We start from the raw sequence: 21,025 nt of genomic DNA, 5'->3' as shown, positions 1-21,025 counted from the left end.
CGCTACAACCAATGTTGTCTTGCGCCATCTGACACGTATTGATACAACAATTTCAGATATGCTGGAGATTGTTTTATCTTTTTTGATTGTTTTACAGTTTTCGTATTACGCGGTCGACTGAAATGTAAGCGGCCACGAAAACTGTATGGTATTTGAAATGTCGGAAATAATATGATGATATTTTTTTTAAAACAGAGATTAAGTCGTAAAAGTAATTTTAAATAATTCCACAGCACGTGAAAACTGTAGAAAATACCATAATAAAATCCCATAATACCTTAGGCATTAAGTCCACTAATGTAAATTATATAATATATGAAGTGTAATAAGTAAATAAATAAATAATATGGAAACTGTTTTCAAAGAAAAAAGAATCTGTTTAATAATTCAATATAGGCTGGTTAGTTCATGTCAGCTTTGAATATTTAATATAAATTTATTAGTTTAATGTGCATAAGTAGGTGTTTATATAATATAGTATCAATAAGTAAATTGATTAGATTGTACTTTTCTACCCACTTATGTAAAGCTCACCTTCTTTAAGAACGGTTAGCTGGTAGACAACTCAATTGTTGAGTTAAGCTCGCCATTTTTATAACTTTTCGTAATTATTATATTGTTTTAACTGTGTATGTACAATAAAGAATTTTTTTTTATTACCCTTGTAGGCAGACGAGCATACGGCCCACCTGATGGTGAGTGGTTACCGTTGCCCATGGACTTCAGCAATGCCAGGGGCAGAGCCAAGCCGCTGCCTACCGCTATAAGAATAAAGAGTTATAAATATATCAGTTTCTGATTCCCAGCAAATACTTGTTTTTGGGCCATATTATGACCGTCATAATAATATGATATCAATCCAACGAACGTAGAAGATCGTTCAAACATAGCAATGTAATCAATCTTTTTGATAAAGATAAAACCATTTCTAATGACGAAATCACCAAGAAATGATTATACATACAATTCTCTACAGGGAATGTGTTTTTAACGATGATTGGTAAGTTGCTAAAGAGATTAAGTTGGTTTTAGATAATTTTAAGCCATTCGTTACCTATCAGACGACTACAAAATGTTTGTCAAACGTTAGGTTGAAGATCTCACGACAGCTTGAAATGATACTGTACTAAAGTTTGAAATGGTACTTTTGGGAAGTTGTAGTAATGGAGTTTGGATATATATATAGTGAGACCTTAGAACTTATATCTCAAGGTGGGTGGCGCATTTACGTTGTAAATGTCTATGGGCTCCAGTAACCACTTCACACCAGGTGGGCTGTGAGCTCTTCCACCCATCTAAACTATATAAAAAAATATATAGATCTCAGTATAGTTACAACGGCTGCCCCACCCTTCAAGCCGGAACGCATTACTGCTTCACGGCAGAAATAGGCGGGGTGGTCGTACCCACCCGCGCGGACTCACAAGAGGTCCTACCACCAGTAATTACGCAAATTATAATTTAGCGGGTTTCATTTTTATTACACGATGTTATTCCTTCACCGTGGAAGTCAATCGTAAACATTTGCTTTGTACGTATTTCATTAGAAATTCATTAGATATTCTAGTGACCTCCAGAGGTTCATTGAGCGAGTAAGCGAGCTCACAGGGCTCTTGCCTTTTTGTGTCAGGAGGAAATCGCCGGACTTCCGCCCTAAACACGGTATGGAGGGTGATGAGGGCTCTGCCTACCGAATTTGTTAACACCAACCCTAGCAAAAGCGGTACTTCGCAGAATCTACCACTAGATCAGGAATGTGACCCACTGAGAAGAACCGGCGAGAAACTCAGTGGGCTGTGTCTGAGGAGACCAAATTGATTCAATATTGTGCTTATAAATCAGCATGAAAGAAGCGAGATCAAACCGTACAAGTAGTTTTAATTGGTGTGTGTGTGTGTGTGTGTGTGTGTGTGTGTGTGTGTGTGTGTGTGTGTGTGTGTGTGTGTGTGTGTGTGTGTGTGGGTGTGTGAGTGTGTGTGAGTGTGTGTGCGTGTGTGAGTGAGTGTGTGTGTGTGTGTGTGTGTGTGTGTGTGTGTGTGTGTGTGTGTGTGTGTGTGTGTGGGCGTGTGTTTGTGCGCGTGTGTTTGTGTGCGTGTGCGTGGTTGCGTGTGTGCATGTGTGTGTGCGTGTGTGTGTGTAACAGAATCTTTGAATGTAATTTTCACCAATTTCAGACGTTTGGAATTTCGATGATTATTTGAAAATTTGCACACGCATCAAGGACCGATAACAGTACAATAATTTCCTAACTTCCCTTTGATATCCTGACTAGTATTGATAGGATTAAAAAAATAGTTAAAATTAATTGTAAATTCGGTTACTATTGAAACGTGTTTTTTAGTTTTTACATCACATACATTTTTATTGATTACCTTCAGTGGGTCTTTCAGAACTGAGATTGGCGGTTTCTTGAATTTCTATTTCGTAAGACTCTGCTGTCAGTTGAATATGTATTCCATATTTATTTTCAACAATATATTTGTTAATCAGTGAGATATCTAGAGTTGGTATGATCGAATAAAATTTTCTTACATTTTATTGTACGTACTGTTATATCCTTCCCGTTGCACTCCTTCTTGCTAACTATGCACTCTGTCCCGCTACCTCAACACTCTTCATAATACACCTATATCGGGCTCACGTCAGTGAGTCAGTCTCCTTCATCTCCTCATCCAAGACGGTCGTCCAAAATTATATAAAGTATTTTTTTTAAAAAGCTAAATATCCTGTGGCTCATAACATTTTGGTGGCAGCGTAAAGGGATTTTGAAAAGTCCCTGGTACGTCTCAATATCCAGTGAACTCTAAAATTCAGTGAATCATAGAATTAATACTTGTGATCGTGAACTCCACCGTTTTTACTAATAATTTGTGCATTTGTGTTGTGCTCGTCGACCGCTGAAAGCCCACTGCTGCGCGTTCTACTTGAATGCTGTAGCCGGCATCACAGTATCATACCCACTGTCACGGATAACTGCTCCTGCGTGCCGCGACCGGTATCCGACGAAACACAGAAACGCAACTCACGGATCGCCTCATCGCCGAGTTCCGAGAATGAACGCCCTTATCGTGCTGTCTGCATTCCTGTGAGCTCTTTATCAATTTATTAAATTGTTTTGGTCATTGCTATATTAGACACCAGTTCAAACTTTTGTATTCTATTTTCGTTTAATAACCGTGTTCACCAGTTAATTTTATAAGAATTTGTAATTGTATCGTATAAGAAAATGGCGGAAAGGTCTCAGAGTCCAAAATACGAAAAAACCGATTTCGCGGTAACAGACACCGAGGAGGAGGGCCAAGGCCATCTTCTTCCCCCACAAACGCGGTCTGTCGCGAAAAAGAGAGCTGTGATGATTCAAAAGCCCGAAATCGATCTCTCAACTTTGCTGAAATTTATAAAACCATACAATGGCTGTAGAGAAACGCTAAACTCATTTCTTGTGAACTGTAACAACGCTTACGAGCTAGCGTCTGACGTACAAAAAGATATACTGTTTAAGTACATACTTTGCCAATTACAGGACAAAGCGGAAACCGCTTGTTCCATTAAAGAGTTCGCTAATTGGCATCAACTCAAAGACTTTCTTAAGGTCCAGTTCAGCGAGAGGAAGCATTATGCTCACCTATTGACAGATCTACAAGAATGTAAACAACAAACAAACGAAAACGTTAGCCAATATGCTCTTAGGATAGAGACGTGTTTGTCCCAGCTATTAACCGAGATATCTATCTCTCATGGTCACAAAAGTAAGGAAATGGTAGGGCGGACAGCCGCCATGGAAGAATTAGCCCTCCATCAGTTCCAAATGGGACTTATTCCTCGCATCTCTAACATCATTCGTTGTAAATCTCCTAAAACCCTGAATGAAGCGGTGAACATAGCTATATCGGAGGAAAAAATCCAACAATTCCTATTTAAACAAAACCCCTCCGGTAATCGTCAAGAGAGTCGGCCAACTTTCAGACCAAACATCGCAAGACCAGCATTTGCCCAACCCTTTCGTAGAGATGTGAACCGCCAATTCCCTACTAACAACTATTATCCTAGACCAAACAATTATCCAACTAGACCCGCGAATAGCTATGATTCTAATACCATATTTTGTAGATATTGCAAAACACCAGGGCACACCTTGGAACAATGCCGCAAACGCGAGTTCAACAACAACAAATTCAAATTTAACCAAAACCAAACCGGTGTCGCCCAAAGGGTAAATTACGTAGAACAAGCCGATCAAGCTGAAGGCTATGATACGGTCGACAACGATCATCCAAAAAACGAGTAATCGTCTCGCCCCGATGTCGTACGGGACAAAGTAGAATAAAAACCGGCATCAGATCTAATCCTATATCCAAGGCAACACCGCTACATGGAAGTTACGCCTCAATTTTAAAAAAGAATCTAAACATCGAAAGGACATCGCTACATGATTGTCCATCCAAATCCACTGTATCCATGCAACCACTCAAAGAAGTAGGATTGCCAAAAAATACTGTATCCACTGTATCCGAGCGACCATTCAGAGAAACGAAGTCGCCTAAATCCACTGAATCCTTAAGCACTAATAAAAACACAAATACAAAATCCAATTTATCTAAGAATACTAATCCTAACCCTCCTAAGCCCAATGTATTTGAAATAACGAGTAACCCAGCCAAAACCCTTCTACCTCATGTCCTAGTCGAATCCTCTGTATCGAACATTCCACTTTCTTTATTAGTCGACTCAGGATCGTCTGTCAGCCTAATTAAATACTCGTGCATCGAAAAGCATCCTAAATTAGAATCAGAAATGATTAAATTAAAAGGAATAGATTCTGAAGATGAACCCATTAACACAAAGGGTCACTTCCAATTAAAAATATACGTCGATAAGCAAAAAAAAATAACACATAAGTTCCACGTCGTCGATAAAATACATCTACCTTACGACGGCATTATAGGGTCCGATTTACTTAATGCGTATAGCTGTAATATAAATTATACCAACGACTTACTCCATATTGGGAAGTTATCTCTCAAATTACATTTTAATGATCCAGCGTATATAATTCCAGCAAGAACCGAAACTGTAATTGAATGCTCCATTACCAATCCTAATTTAAAAGAAGGAATGATTCTAGACCAAAAACTCTCAGACAGCTTGATAATTGCAAACTGTATAGTACGAGTTAAACAAAATAACAGAGTCAATTTATCCGTCGTAAACACTTCCGAAGAACCTATTGTCGTGAACTCGAATCTAAGTTTAAAATTACAACCTATAGATCCTTTAGAATTCCAAAATCATCCTGTAATTCATACGAACATCTCAACCAACAGCCTTAAACGTACTGAGGAAGTATTTAAACAATTACGTATCTCTCATCTTAATGCTGAAGAAGCTCAAGCTCTTTTACAATTATGTTCTGATTTCTCCGACATTTTCCATCTGCCTGGTGAACATCTTTCCTGCACTAATGCCCTTAAACATGAAATCAAAACAACATCCGACATACCAATACACACCAAAACTTATAGATTTCCAGAAGTGCATAAAGCAGAAGTCAAAAATCAAATCGATAAAATGCTGGAACAAAACATAATAGAGCCTTCCGATTCCCCCTGGTCATCGCCTATTTGGGTCGTCCCAAAGAAACTTGATGCATCCAACACCCAAAAATGGCGAGTGGTTATCGACTATCGCAGGCTCAATGACGTAACCATAGGCGACACATATCCTATTCCACAAATAACAGAAATTCTTGATCAACTTGGAAATAGTAAATACTTTTCCACTTTGGACTTAGCCTCAGGATTTCATCAAATCAAGTTAAACGAAGCCGACAAAGTCAAAACAGCCTTCAATGTGCCCGAAGGACATTTCCAATTCTTAAGAATGCCATTTGGATTAAAGAACGCGCCGAGCACATTCCAGAGGCTCATGAACTCCGCCTTATCGGGACTCCAAGGTACAAGATGCTTTGTATACTTAGATGACATTGTCTGCTATTCCTATGACATCAAATCCCATATCCTCAATCTAACTTCTATTTTCCAAAGAATCCGTCAATTCAACCTAAAGTTGCAGCCAGATAAGTGCGAATTCCTTAGACGTGAAGTGTGTTACCTAGGCCATGTTATAACCGAACAAGGAGTAAAGCCGAACCCAGACAAAATAAAAGCCGTTACAGAATATCCAGTTCCTAAATCACCAAAAGACATAAAATCCTTTCTCGGTCTAGTTTCGTACTACAGACGATTTATCCCAGAATTTTCCCAAACTGCTAAACCTCTTACTAACCTCTTGAAGAAAGACACTGCGTTCATTTGGGAAAACCAACATCAGCTTGCCTTCGAAATCTTAAAAAGAAAATTAACATCCGCTCCACTACTAATCTACCCTGACTTCACAAAACCGTTCATCCTCACTTGTGATGCTTCGAATTATGCTGTGGGTGCTGTCCTCTCTCAGGGACAAATCGGCAAAGACCGACCAGTAGCTTTTGCGTCTCGCACCTTAAACAAAAGCGAATGCAACTATAGTACAACAGAGAAAGAATTATTAGCCATACTCTATGGATGTAAAACCTTCCGTCCTTATCTCTACGGAAATAAATTCCAAATCGTAACCGATCACAGACCATTAAAATGGCTGTTTAACCACAAAGACCCCGGCAGTAAACTCCAACGCTGGAGGCTAAAATTAGAAGAGTACGAATACGAAATCGTATATCGTAAAGGCAAATTAAACTCCGCAGCAGATGCACTCTCAAGGTATCCTGTAAACCCCGTATATCCTACGAATAAAGACGATCTAAATCCAAATCCTATTGTAGAATCTAACGAAGATCCCATTGCTGAAAGTAATCAAAGTCATAACGCCGAATCCAATCAAAACCCTACTACTATATCCTCACCTAACTCATCACCGCTCGAAATTCCTCAAGCAACACTTGACGAACTTATTAGAACTGACTTTAGCCCATTGAATGATGTAGACTTCGACTTTAGTTTCCTAGATCCCATGAATGAATCAGAACCTCTAACCTTCCCAGAATCTCCAAATCATCAAGATCCTATACAAGAATCCACTCCAGCACCCATAAATCCAGCACCTCCGATCCCTGAAAAGTCACCCGATCGCGTCGATCCTGTCCCACTCGTATCAAAACCAAATCCTAAAACTCCGTTGTCTCCCATTTCCGACAATGCTAATTGTCCTGTCGTCCCCGATACATCACCATTACCCGACGACAATTACAATAAATTCCTAAAATCCCCTACTAAGACGCATGATACAATTATCCTAGAACACAACGAAGACTTACTAAAATGTTCTCAAAAATTAATAATAATACCTACGTCTATAGATATGGACGAATCCTTACCCTATATCCAAGACATCATTAACAACTGTCCTAACCCACAACGCGACGAATTCCTAAAGAAAGAAAGATCCCTACATACTGTTTCCCCTCTTACTATTGAAAATAAAACCTACCTCTTCCTGTTCACTAAAGTACATCACTTCGATGATAATTCTTATCCTGACATATTCAAAAGTTTAAAGTATGCCCGCGACGAAATAATGATGTCCTATTCTACAATCTACGAAATTAGCATATCCGACTTTAGGAATCCATTCGATAGACATTCCTTTATCAAAATTTATAATATGCTAGCTTATCTCTTCGATGGTACTAATATCAAAATACACATATACCACAATAACATAATATACCCATCTCTTAGCGAAATACCCAAAATACTCAAAGAAAACCATGATATCCCTATTGCTGGACATTTAGGATCCGCAAGAATGTTTAGCCGCATCAAAGAAAGATTCTCCTGGAAAAACATGCGTAGTGACATTGAGAACTATATTAAGCAATGCCCATCTTGTCAAACCAACAAAGCACTACGACAAATAAATCGAGCTCCCATGGTAATAACTTCCACATCCACATCTCCGTTCGAGCGACTAGCTCTCGATATAGTAGGTCCCTTACCCGAATCCGGCACTGCTAAACTTAAATACATACTAACCATGCAGGACGACCTAACTAAATTCTCTCTAGCATATCCTCTTCGCAGTAACACTGCGGAAGAAACGAGTGAATGTCTCCTACACTTCATCTCGTTGTTCGGCATCCCTAAACATATCCTGACCGATCAAGGGACGAACTTCACAGCCGAGCTCTTTAAAAAGACATGTGAATTTTTAAAAATCAAGCAGTTATGGTCATCGCCATACCATCCGCAGACCCAAGGTGCCTTAGAAAGGTCACACTCCACTCTCAAAGAGTATCTAAAATCTTACGTGAACGAAAACCAAAACAATTGGCCGAAATACGTATACACGTCAATGCTAGCATATAACACAGCAGTCCATTCTACAACACACTACTCACCATTCGAATTACTATTCGGACACAAACCTCGTATACCAGACTCTGTATATGACGATAATTCCGATACCACTTACCCAGACTATGTCAAACTACTCCAACACCGCTTGAAACACGCACGAGATATAGCAATTGAGTATATTCACAAATCCAAAATCAATTCAAAAAATTACTACGACACACGTACTCGCCCTGTGACTTACAAAGTCGGCGACCAAGTTTTCCTAAAAAATCATCTCCGCTTACGCAAAGCACTATCGCCCATGTGGAAAGGGCCTTATAAAGTAATTAAAGTACATGGAAACCATACGGTAACACTACTCATCAATAGGCGCCACGTGAAACATCATTTCGATGAAATTAAACTCGCTGACGTGCGAGAGAATATAACCTCCTAACAAGTTATTTCTACCATTATTATAATCATTATTTTATTAGTTAAGGAAACTAGTTATAGGTATTATTATTATACAAAATCTTTTTATTATACAAAACATATTTACAAAATCCATATTTACATCTTTACATATCCTATATATTATTAATTTACGACAAAAGAATTTACACAAGTCTCTCTCTTGCAGCATATCGGCTACGGCTAACGCGGAATTTGTTGAACAAATTAACAAGAGTTCCGGTATATATTTTGATCCAATCGGCGAACTCAGAATTCGTACAAGCCACTTAGATATAGTTACATTTATAGATATCTCTTATATTAAGCCGCATATCCAGAATTTAAATTCAGTCATGGGCACCCTTAGATTTATATGTAATCAAATGCAAATTAAAATGCAAAGTAATCTAGAATGTTACAATTTACTAGAACCACTAACAGTAAGATACAACGACATCGTCTCAGAGTATTCAGCCACAGCTCACTTAACAGAAAAGCGATTTAAACGAGGGGCGTGGATAAGTGGCATTGGCTCTCTCTCCAAAACTATTTTCGGCACTCTGGACGAAAATGATGGTATTAGATATAATGAGGCTATACAAAATATGCAAAATAATGAAAAAAGGCTAGCTACATTAATGAAAGAAAATATTTTAATCACTTCGACCACTCTGTCAAAATTCAATGAAACAATTTACAAAATAAAAATTAATGAAGCTAACCTTAACCAAGCTATTGACAATTTCTCCGCAAAACTAAAAAACATCTCAGCTATCTCACACGAACTTTCAATGAAATCAGATATCAATTCGATAGGAAATAGTTTAGAGGCATCCCTATTAGCTTTATCATTCCGATTAGAAGACTTAACCAACGCGATAATGTTTTGCAGTCAAAACATCCTACATCCAGCCGTATTGTCGCCCGAACAACTATACCAAGAAATTGTCAATAACTTTAGACATATACCTGCCAACCTTAGGCTACCTACACATTTAACTTTAAGCAATATGTATAGTTTAATGAATTCATCTAGTTTAATATGTTATAGTTCTAGTAATAAAGTTAATTTTATATTAAGATTACCCCTCGTATCCCCTACGGAATACAATTTGTATCACGTTATAGCACTACCTACTCCACACAACAGTATTAAACCTAACTCGTTCAGTTATATTATACCTTCAAACAAATATATAGCAATGACCATGGACAAAACAGAATACTGTAATTTAGACTCACCGAAGGAATGCATCGTAATCAACTCGCATGAATACATTTGTGATATTACAACAGTGTTCCCGACTAGTGCAAACCCAAGTTGCGAAAGTGAACTATTGTCAAATATAGTAAACACTTTACCAGTGCAGTGTAAAACAGACTTTATCCATGGACAATTAGACCTATGGAAATCACTTAAAAATAACGCTTGGATTTTTGTACAATCCAAAACCAATAAACTCTACGTCGAGTGTCGTGATCAGAAAATAATAGACCTGAACATAATTGGTACGGGTATCCTGAGAATCCCAGAAAATTGTATAGCCTTCTGTAAAGGCACAAAACTAATACCTAAGTCTACCCCAGTAAAGATAAATGTTTCTGTAAGCCACTCAGATTTTAATATAATTAATGACTCTTGCTGTAATTTAGATAAGTTTACAAATGTAATGAGTAACGAGCCTCCGTTAAAACTGCAAAACGTTGATTTAGACTTCTTTACCGCTGAAACTCGGTCCAAATTAAATTCAATGTCAGTCAAAGCTGACGAAATCCTGGCAGACCATCCTATCATAAAATACGAGACTCCTTACTCTATCGTAATTAGTTTAATTTCTATTATTGTTTTTCTATTCTGTATTATTAAGTGTGTTTCTATAATTAAATCGCACAACCGTCTTATCCATCGTTTTCCCACATTCCACCGTCCAACCTCAAACCCTCCTACCACGAACCAAACTGAAACCACTGAACCCGTTACTCCACTGAAAATCCGGACGCACAACCCTCAACCGGAAAACACTCCGGCTCCCACTATCAGAACAAATGTATAACTTTCTTTCCCAAACATCGCGGAAGTAACCCCGATGTTTAGTCTACCCCCGGGAGGTGTTATATCCTTCCCGTTGCACTCCTTCTTGCTAACTATGCACTCTGTCCCGCTACCTCAACACTCTTCATAATACACCTATATCGGGCTCACGTCAGTGAGTCAGTCTCCTTCATCTCCTCATCCAAGACGGTCGTCCAAAATCATATAAAGTATTTTTTTTAAAAAGCTAAATATCCTGTGGCTCATAACAGTACGTATGAAGTACCTATTTAAGATAAGCTTTAATAAATATATTTAGGGGTAGTTTCGTTTACAAGAAAATTCCTTTATCGTTATTTATTTTCGTATGGAACCCGCAATGGAAGAATGAGGACGGGGATTTTTATTATTTATGTCTATCTTTGTTGGGAATCACTGACTTTGGATTTGAATAAAAGCGTGCAGTTTAGTACCCACCAGAGAAGTCAGCTTAAATTGGTCGATACATTTGTTTTTGTTTAAAATATTTTCAATGTAAAGCACTTCTTTCTGGTATAGCAAATATAATACTCGAAACTGAGAAACTTGTTGTTCAGGGTAGGGTCAATGGTAAGAGATCTCGTGGACGAATCCCCATGCGCTGGACTGATCAGGTGAAAGACCTTACTGAAGCCCACTTAACGAGTGCGTGCGCCAAGCCTCAGTTCGCAAACTATGGAAAACATCTGTCAAGGCTTTAATAAACAAGAATCCCACATGACCACTACTGCTCTGCCAAGAGCAACCGACTATGATGATGAAATATAATACCTTTATTTTTAATTATTTATTCCGGGAGAATATTCTTAGAAAAGTGTGTTTTTTTAAATTATTTAACGGGAATTATTATTATTAGGAAGATGATTAGTGTTTTCTATGGCTTGTTTATTGTACACGGCGCGCATTTATGGCACCTTATAATTCAAATGCGATACAATAAAACGAAGCTGGTAGTCACTTACTTCGGATTACGGTATCATATTATATTATCGTATGATAGCAGACGCGACTAGATTACACCCCAGCTAGATGATAAACAAACTATTTCAAGATTAAAATCACTCTCTTCGAGCCGCTAGTGAGCAGCCGCTTTTGAAAATATAATTGGAAATTATAAACAGATGTATGATTGCTTGTCTTTAAGCCAAGTTTAAGATTCATCTTCTTTAAGGTGCTTATCACTTTTTTTGGAAACAGTTCCTTTTTATTTGCGGCAACATTTAAATTTCGTTATTAAAGATTAGCTACAAAATAAATTAATTACAAAAAAAAACGGAAGGGAAAATGACACTAAATTATTTGAATTTGCCCATTTTTGTAATAGACGGGCGATCCGCTCTGACTCTGTACAATGAGTTGGTTTTCATCTGCCATCATTCAAGCAAGAATGCGTAACTGCTTTGTGGCAGTAATAAACGGGATTGTGGTGCCTACTCGGGCGGAATTAGATTACTGTAGCTCGATTTCGGTCTCCTACGTTGTTGACACTTTGTGAAGGACTGAAATATCGTCGCTGTCAAACCAAAATCTGCTATGTGCAAAAACTCTATTTTGAATTAACGAGTAAAAACATTTTCGTATAAAATTTTATATGAAGGTGAATTTTTAAGAACTATATCAAATGAAAGCTATAGATAAAATATATTAAAGCTATAGACATATAACAGTTTTTTTTATACGGTAGATAGGGCTATGAACTATACGAAAAGGTCAAAAAATAAAAATTTCATAAAGTGCACATTGACAAATGAAAATTTTATTACAGCCAAGGACATGTCTGCTGCAGTAGAAAATCAGCGTACCGTCGAAATTGAGCTGGTGAATGGTCATGGCGGTACGGACTCGAGAAAATGGGAGGACCTGTTTTTGCCCACCCCGCTCAAGCTGGAGAACAGGCTCAGAGCCCAGAAGGTCAGTACAGCTTCTTAGCCTCTGATCGACACCAAAATATAACAATTAATTAAATAAAATACTTTTACGGTTTATTTTCTTGAATTCTTCGTGGTCACGGAAAACTTACCTTAGTTATTGGTAGTTATTTACTGGTGGTAGGACCTCTTGTGAGTACGCGCGGGTAGGTACCACCGCCCTGCCTATTTCTGCCGTGAAGCAGTAATGCGTTTCGGTCTGAAGGGTAGGGTAGTCGTTGTAACTATACTGAGATCTTAGAACTTATATCTCAAGGTGGGTGGCGCATTTACGTTGTAGATGTCTGTGGGCTCCAGTAACCACTTAACACCAGGTGGCCTGTGAGCTCGTCCATCCATCTAAGCAATAAAAAAAAATTAAGTTATTCGTGTCGACATTTGAATTTTTTTTTATCCCTGATATTTAGATCTGTATTGAAATTAGGGTTTTTTTAATTTACTTCTATGGCTTCATATACCATGTATCCATTACAGACGAAATACTAAAATTTGTCTTCTTTGGTGATGAATATGTATTTAAATTTTGTCAGTCATTAATGGAAAGTTAAAAACAATACACCCGCGTAGGCTTTATGCCGCGTTCTGCCGAAAATCGAATTTAAGTTTTGGTTTGAAGGGTGGCATAGCTATTATAAAATCGAATTGGCAATTCGATCTAATGTCTTCTTCATGTGTAACGAGTATGGTAACCACTGGATATCGGACCATTCACGACTCCTCTGGTGAAATATATAAAAAGTTGAGTTCTGATCTTGTTTGCTAAGGTAACTTTATACCATTGCGGATCCTCCCGATCCATTAAGGGTGTTTTTAGGTACCTCAAGCACCGGTCACCGTCCTCGCCGAACCGGTCGCTTGCGAAGCAGGACTCGACGAGTAAATTAACCCAGTCCACTGAGTTTCTCGCCGGATCTTCTCAGTGGGTCGCGTTTCCGATCCGGTAGTAGATTCTGTGAAGCACGGCTCTTGCTAAGGCCAGTGTTAGCAATACCTCCGGTTTGAACCCCGTGAATCACCTACTCTCCCGGTTACGCTGACATAGCCTCTAAAGGCTATCAGCTTAGGTAGGCAAAAAAAAAATACCGTCGCCAAACCGCTATTCCAAGTAAACGTTGACTTTAGGTGTATATTTCCACGAAATTATCTAAATTGTTAATAGCGCTTTGATATTAAATGAGCCTTTAAGTATGACTCTGTCAAATAAAAACTTTACTATTCGTGATAAGAGTTAATACTTTTTATGTTGAAACTAAAGTAAAGAGTTGTAATTGCATTTGTCTTATTTTTCTCTCAACAGAGCTGTCACGCCATTTACTAAATATTTTTGTTGTAGTTTAGATATTTCTCTACTCTCTCTATTCTTTTGTTTTTTATTGCTTAGCTTATTGGTCGAACTCACAGCCCACCTGGTTTTAAGTGGTTACTGGAGCCCATAGACGTCTACAACGTAAATGCCGCCACACACCTTGAGATATGGGTTTTAAGGTCTCAGTACAGTTACGACGGCTGCTCCACCCTTCAAACCGAAACGCATTACTGCTTCACGGCAGAAGTAGGCAGGGTGGTGGTACCTACCCGTGCGGACTCACAATAGGTCCTACCCCCCGTAAATGATTCTCAGAATTTTTTTTGTCATTACGGACAAGAAAACTTATTATGAAAATACAGAAAATCGAAAACAATATGATATTTTTATGTTTCATTATTGGAAAATCTAAATTTTAGTGTAAATATTTGTAATAATAAAATGAAAAACATAAAACCAAAAACGGATGAAATCAACAAAACAAAATATCAATAGAAGGAAAAGAGAAATTCCTCCTTATAGAACGTCCGAACGTCCGCTGGTTGTAAAACTCAAAATGTTTCATATCCTCATACTAAATCTGTATGTAGCATGATAACACCTAAATAAATAAATAATAAATAAATATTAATATTAATAAATGATCAAGGCAAGAAGAGGAAAAAGTTGTGCTCAAGAAAATTGATAATTGGCTTTTTAACTATTACGCACTATTATTTTGTGACAGAATGGCGATACCAAGCCAAATGAGGGTACACAGCCGACCATAGAACCATCGTTAGCCGAAAGATCACTATCATAAATAAATAAATAAACTAATCGGGAACAAATCACGCCAAGTCCTTGAGTTATGAGGGCTACAGACATACTTATACATACTTATATACGTTTGAAATATATACGTATATACCGACAATAAATACCCAGACAAAAAGCATTTCTTCTTCTTCTTGCTTCGGTTTCCTCAATAATGAGGGTCGTGACCACCTCCTCGCAACAGGAGTTTATTACGGACCATTCCACGCGATTTGTCTCTATCTGCCGCCGAGTGTAGAGCATCCGGAACTGTGGTGTCGAGGGTAGTGCGGATCTGGTCAGTCCAACGTGTCGGGCCTCTACCTCGTGGTCTTCTTCCGTTCACCTTGCCAGTCAAAAAGCATACAAACCTGTTAATGACGGGAATATTTGCCCGAAGCGGAAATCAAACCCACGACCCTCGGCGCAACTGTCAGGGGCACTAACTGCTCCACCCAGTCAATCTACTATTAAACACAGGCCTACGAAGTTCGTTAAAGTTAGTAATCTATTTTAATTACTAACTAATCGATTGGTTATTAACAGGCAACCGTATCTTGATTACTAACTAATCGCTTGATTACTTACCAAGTAATCACAATTCGAGGAGTGAAAGGCTATTTAAAGGCTAACACGCGACATGTCGTGTCTTTGTAATTAAAGGTCCGTTTTATTTGGTATCTGCATCAACAGTTCGATTTTTTTAATTGAACTTCAATTAAGTTTACTCTATTGAAATGGCTGAAGAAGTTTTTCTTGATGATACCTATATTTTACAAAATTTTAAACTTTAAATGGCTCTCCTTTGAAGCTGCCAACATGTCGCTTAAACCAAATAGCCTTTCACTTCTCGATATCTTGATATATCAATGGCTTCGCCACTTGCCTTTGAGGCCCTCTCTATCACTGGTGGAAATAAGTTTTACACACATTCATCAGATTATCTGACAGTTGAAAATTGCATCATATGATATCCAAGGTGAGATTATTGTATAAAATAATAATAATAAAAACAAGAAGTAAATATATCATATCATTTTAGAAATTAAATTAAAAAAAATGTATTATAGCAATTATCCTAAGTATGCAAATAAATGATTTAAATAAAAACTTTTACGAAACTTTCAAAGCCTTATGTTTTTATTTGTTATTCCAATTATTTACTAACTTTATTTGTGTAATTTTATCACGTACGCATATATTACAATACATAGCGTCTGAAAACGTTTATTCGAATTACCGCGTGCACCAACCAAAAGGAAAGAAAAATAATATGAAACCCGTTCCTATTGTTACGCCGGTAAGAGTAACGCCATCTATCGCCAAATAGTCGAACGAATATCGAAGGATCTAGTAGCATCTAGAACGATCGAGAAGTACAACGCCATCTATTGTCCGATATCGGAAACACAATACTCGAAAAGTGTGGAATATTCTCGTTAGTAATCGGAACTACTCGAAGCGAAACAGCGAACGGATCACCTGAAGCGAAATAGAAGAAGTGAATTGAGAATTTCAAAGTGTTTGTGAAGTGTTTTAAGCGCTAATACAGTGTTAAATTGTACTTTGGTGGAACTTTTTATTTATCCCGAACCCCAGCGCGTAACACTTTTATGGTTTCTTAAATTCCAAATTTAATTCAAGCCAAACCAATACAATTTTACGAAGATTGATTAAGATAATCAAATTTAAAATCCGTTATTTGTAAACTCAACTCTCTCCCGTCGACAGACCGCTCATAATTGAGTTCGGTTTTGATTGATGATCTGTCAAAAATTATTCGGCTGTGTACAAGGTCTTCCCAGGTCTTCCATCATTATATTTTAGCGTTTATTTATGAAGTTCTGATAGACAGGCAAAGGAATATCACGTGTATCAATTTATTGTTTTATTTCGGTGGTCTATCTGTAAAATATTTTAAGATACAAAACAATCCATCGTCCTATCTGCTTCGCCTTTTATTTCTCTTTTTGGGGTATGCGAGATATTCAATTTTATAATGTGAACATAACATGGATTCCGTTTAGCAAAAACTGATTATATTTTGACATTGCAGCAGTATATGCATACACGTAGTGATTAAAATCTCTTGTAAATACATTTTATTAATCTCTAAAATCTCTTGCAAATACTTGTATTTACAAGTCAACGTATACATACATATTTACAATTTACAAGTATACTTATGTTACGGAATTTTTTAGCGTCATTTTCACCAAATTTCTAGACGTCCGATTTACTTAAATATTTGTAGACCTTTATGATAATGTGATAATTGAATTACTGCGATCTAATATCCGGATCAGGACGATTAATATCAAAGTGATTTTAATTTTAATTAAGCTTGATTTTTTTTGTGTTTAAATAATGATTGCTCAAATGCGGTCAGGAAATGTAAAATTATAAATCGTATTTTTTTTAAAATATAAATCCAAAGATTTTTTATTTATTTTATTGCTTAGGTGGACGAGCTCACAGCCCACCTGGTTTTAAGTAGTTACTGGAGCCCATAGACATCTATAACTTAAATGCCGCTACCTACCTTGAGATATGAGTTCTAAGGTCTCAGTATAGTTACAACGGCTGACCTGCCGTTCAAACCGAAACGCATTACTGCTTCACGGTAGAAATATAATTAAATAATTAACAGATCGAGGCCCGTCTCAGCAAGTTAATGCTATGCGGATCGACACTACGTAGAGTTGCAGAGGTGTTCGAGAAAGAAATCGAGGCGGGACTCCGACAACAACCTTCGAGCTTGCAAATGGAAAATACTTATGTCCCAGAATTGCCTGACGGAACAGGTTTGTGTTATATCGATTCAGAGAATATTAATTTTTTTTTTGCTTAGATGGGTGGACGAGCTCTCAGCTCATCTGGTGTTAAGTGGTTACTGGAGCCCATAGACCTCTACAACGTAAATGCGCCACCCAGCTTGAGTTATAATAACGTCTCAGTATAGTTACAGCGGCTACTTCAAGCCGAATTACTGCTTTACGGCAGAAATAGGCGGGGTGGTGGTGATGAGAGGTAAAAAGTAAAAGTAAATAATAAAAGTACCATTAAAAGTCAAGTCTACCTTGAGTGATGCAACTATGCTGGTGCTCAAATCTTTCAGGAAAATGACAAATTTTCAAAGGAAATACGTACCTAAGACCTATTTCCGAACGATTCTACACACGAATAGAGAATAATAAAAATGCGTTATCACTGTACATAGCGCGTCCTTCTAGCAGTATACTTCTTCTTCTTCCAGTGCCTCTTCAATCCTGAAGGTTGGCCGTTAGCTTTCTGTATTCATTTTTATCAGCAGCCAGCCGGAACAGCTGTTCAACGGAGGCAATACCGGTCCACTCCCGGATATTCCGGAGCCATGACTTCTTTCTTCGCCCAGCACGTCTCTTTCCGTCCACTTTGCCCATAATTATCAACTGCAGCAGCGTGTATCTATCGTTCTTGAGCACGTGGCCGAGACATTCAATCTTGCGCTTTTTGATAGAAGGCAACATTTTCCGGGACATATGAACGCGCTGAAGCACGGTTTCATTCCTGAGCTATGTTATACCTAGCAGTATACATAAAGATTAAATAAACATCTTTAAATACCAGTCGTCCAGTTGATCCCAAATACACAATACAAATAACACATAAGTAAAAAGGTTTAAAAATCAGCCCCAAAATAACTTTAGGTATAATAATTTGTTAAAATATGCTAATAATTTCAGAGGAAGGCTCGTTCTTAGCGTTGGATTTGGGTGGTACAAATTTTCGGGTCCTGTTTTTGGAGTTGAAAGCCGGACAATTGCTCCGTGAGAGAGTGAAACACTATCACATAAAGTAAGTTATACATATAAATAGCTATATATGAGGCTGTCAGCGCCAAAGTGACCTAGCCCACAATTTTTCATATTCGTGCTTATTATATATTGCAATTTATTTAAAACGTAGGTATTAAATGTTGATGCAAAAGCGATCTATCCCTAGATAACAGATGAATTTGTAAATATTATTTTTGCGCGTATTATTCTTGCCTACGAAGCAGTGTAAAAGTAAATTCAGACCTCATTATCTCCACATTATGGTAGGCTTAGGCCAGCGCTGACAGCCTCATATAGTAAATGCGGTTTGCGTTATTATTTAGTTTTTATGTGTAGTAGGTAGTAGTCTTATAGTTATAGTATTCTATTTGTTATAATGTTACTAAGCGATGATTTAGGTAGGATGGTCGGTAGGTAATCGTTTATTCTCATCTAGGTAGAGCCGAAGACAGGCCTATGTTGCGCAAAAGTATTATATTACGATTTTAAAATTTATTCCTTAATTCTTTCGGAACTTGAATAATTGCAAGCTTATCTTGAAATTGCCGTAAGTGACATTCCGTAAGTATCTGTCAAATATTTTGTTTTCTATGATACCCACCACACATAATTATATGTCTATGAATGTGCTCTATTTTCCTATAATTAAGGGAGTAACTACTTAAGCACTTTTTTTTTTTTTTAACGCTGGGGAATCCATTTACGGATACCCGGTCGAGGGGGGTAACGGACCGGGTTATGTCGGACTCCGGCGCCTCCTGAGAGGAAGAAGGGGAGAAGAGAAGGGCCGAGGTCCTTCACCTCCCCCAATTTCTCACAGGAGACAACGCCTTGAAAAAGGCGCGCGAAGCACTTGCCCCGCAGAACGACTACCGACTAAACCCCATCGAGCTCCACCACACCGACTGCACGAAACTTACGGTACCGCGATGCGCGCCGAAAGTCTCGCCTTAGGCGGTACCCGTACTAATGTTAAGACGGGATTTCATCCCCGGGAAAATCCCGTAGAACCTCGTCTCGGGAGACACACCGTGAGCGGCGCACAGGAGCCACCTTGCACCGCTTCACCACCGGAAACTACTTAAGCTACGAACGTTTTTAATATATGTAGTTGTATAGTGCATATCCTTTGATGGAAGATCTAAATCGATTAATATATTATTTTATTGTGTTTCGTATTAAAACAATAAATGCTATTTAATTAATATTTTGATTGCGATTATTTTAATAGGATAAGAATAAGCAACATTATACAACGTTATACATTATGGTAATTTTTTTAGTGATGCCCTGCGACTGGGTCCCGGTGAAGATCTGTTTAACTTCTTAGCAGACTGCGTGCAGGATTTTTTGGTTTCACAATCTATGGAAAAAGAAACCTTCTCTTTGGGTAAGCTCATCTTTGTACTTAAAAGAGGCTTATGGAGAGTACTTAACGGAAGAGAGCAGCTTGGCTTTGTGCCTGACTTTGCTGTCCTCGATGGGCCACGGGAACCGCTCACCATCAGATGGGGCCTATGCTTGTCTGCTTACAAGGGCAATAAACAAAAACTTATTTTCTCAAAATTACTTCAGGGTTCCAAATGTACATTTACTGGTGGTAGGACCCCTTGTGAGTCCGCACGAGTAGGTTGCACCAACCGTGAAGCAGTAATGCGTTTCGGTTCGAAGGGCGGGGCAGCCGTTGTAACTATACTTGAGACCTTAGAACTTATATCTCGAGGTAGTTGACGCATTTACGTTGTAAATGTCTATGGGTTCTAGTAACCACTTAACATCAGGTGGGCTGTGAGCTCGTCCACCCATCTAAGGAACAATAAAAAATAAAAATGTAAATATTTTGAAATAAATATACGATGCTATTGATAATTTCAGGTTTCACATTTTCGTTTCCTATGAGGCAGCATTCGATATCCTCTGGAGAACTAATCACTTGGACGAAGAGCTTCAACTGCGGCGGAATGGACGGGGTTGATGTGGCTGCCCTGCTGCAGAGGTGCCTTAGCGCCAGGAGTCTGGATGTCACCGTGCGGGTGCTCCTGAATGATACAACTGGCACTCTGGTCGCTGGAGCTCATATCGATCGTAACGTTGGAGTAAGAGCTTCTTCAGTTCAATAATTGCTTTGAATAAATACCGGTCAACCATTTTTAACTCGAGATATAACGTTTTTTAAGGTTTTGTTTATTAAGGTATTTAGACTCTATAATAGATACACATTAAATCAAACGATACTTCGATTTCATATGATAAAAATTAGAAAATATTTGCCTGTGTGTTAGGCAGTTCTATGACTCATTAATGTTGTAAGGATATAC

General features: G+C 38.1%; 3 protein-coding genes across 3 annotated transcripts in view; all 3 read left to right on the top strand.

The window, feature by feature from the left end:
- LOC114248692 (hexokinase-2) overlaps positions 1 to 21,025 on the top strand; it is a 47,964-nt gene that overhangs the window by 19,112 nt on the left and 7,827 nt on the right. The window contains exons 2-6 of the mRNA XM_028182026.2: positions 12,626 to 12,771; positions 17,540 to 17,693; positions 18,615 to 18,726; positions 19,991 to 20,097; positions 20,583 to 20,803. Coding sequence (XP_028037827.2) covers positions 12,634 to 12,771; positions 17,540 to 17,693; positions 18,615 to 18,726; positions 19,991 to 20,097; positions 20,583 to 20,803 — 732 coding nt within the window. The 5' untranslated portion in view covers positions 12,626 to 12,633. The remainder of the gene's footprint in view (positions 1 to 12,625; positions 12,772 to 17,539; positions 17,694 to 18,614; positions 18,727 to 19,990; positions 20,098 to 20,582; positions 20,804 to 21,025) is intronic.
- Positions 2,154 to 11,051, top strand: LOC149499487 (uncharacterized). Its single transcript, XM_089739299.1, has 2 exons — positions 2,154 to 3,085; positions 8,977 to 11,051. The coding sequence occupies exons 1-2, from the start codon at positions 3,054 to 3,056 to the stop codon at positions 10,841 to 10,843; spliced, it is 1,899 nt and encodes a 632-aa protein (XP_089595425.1). The 5' UTR covers positions 2,154 to 3,053; the 3' UTR covers positions 10,844 to 11,051.
- LOC149499488 (uncharacterized) lies at positions 3,083 to 4,297 on the top strand. Its single transcript, XM_089739300.1, has one exon. It carries the CDS (start codon positions 3,227 to 3,229, stop codon positions 4,286 to 4,288), a length of 1,062 nt encoding a protein of 353 aa, XP_089595426.1. The 5' UTR covers positions 3,083 to 3,226; the 3' UTR covers positions 4,289 to 4,297.

The sequence above is a fragment of the Bombyx mandarina genome, chromosome A1 (genome assembly GCF_030267445.1).
Source record: "Bombyx mandarina strain Sakado chromosome A1, ASM3026744v2".
In the NCBI taxonomy this organism is placed as follows: Eukaryota; Metazoa; Arthropoda; class Insecta; order Lepidoptera; family Bombycidae; genus Bombyx; species Bombyx mandarina.
The sequence above is the reverse complement of the archived record's forward strand: the minus strand, read 5'-3'. Positions and strand labels throughout refer to the sequence as shown.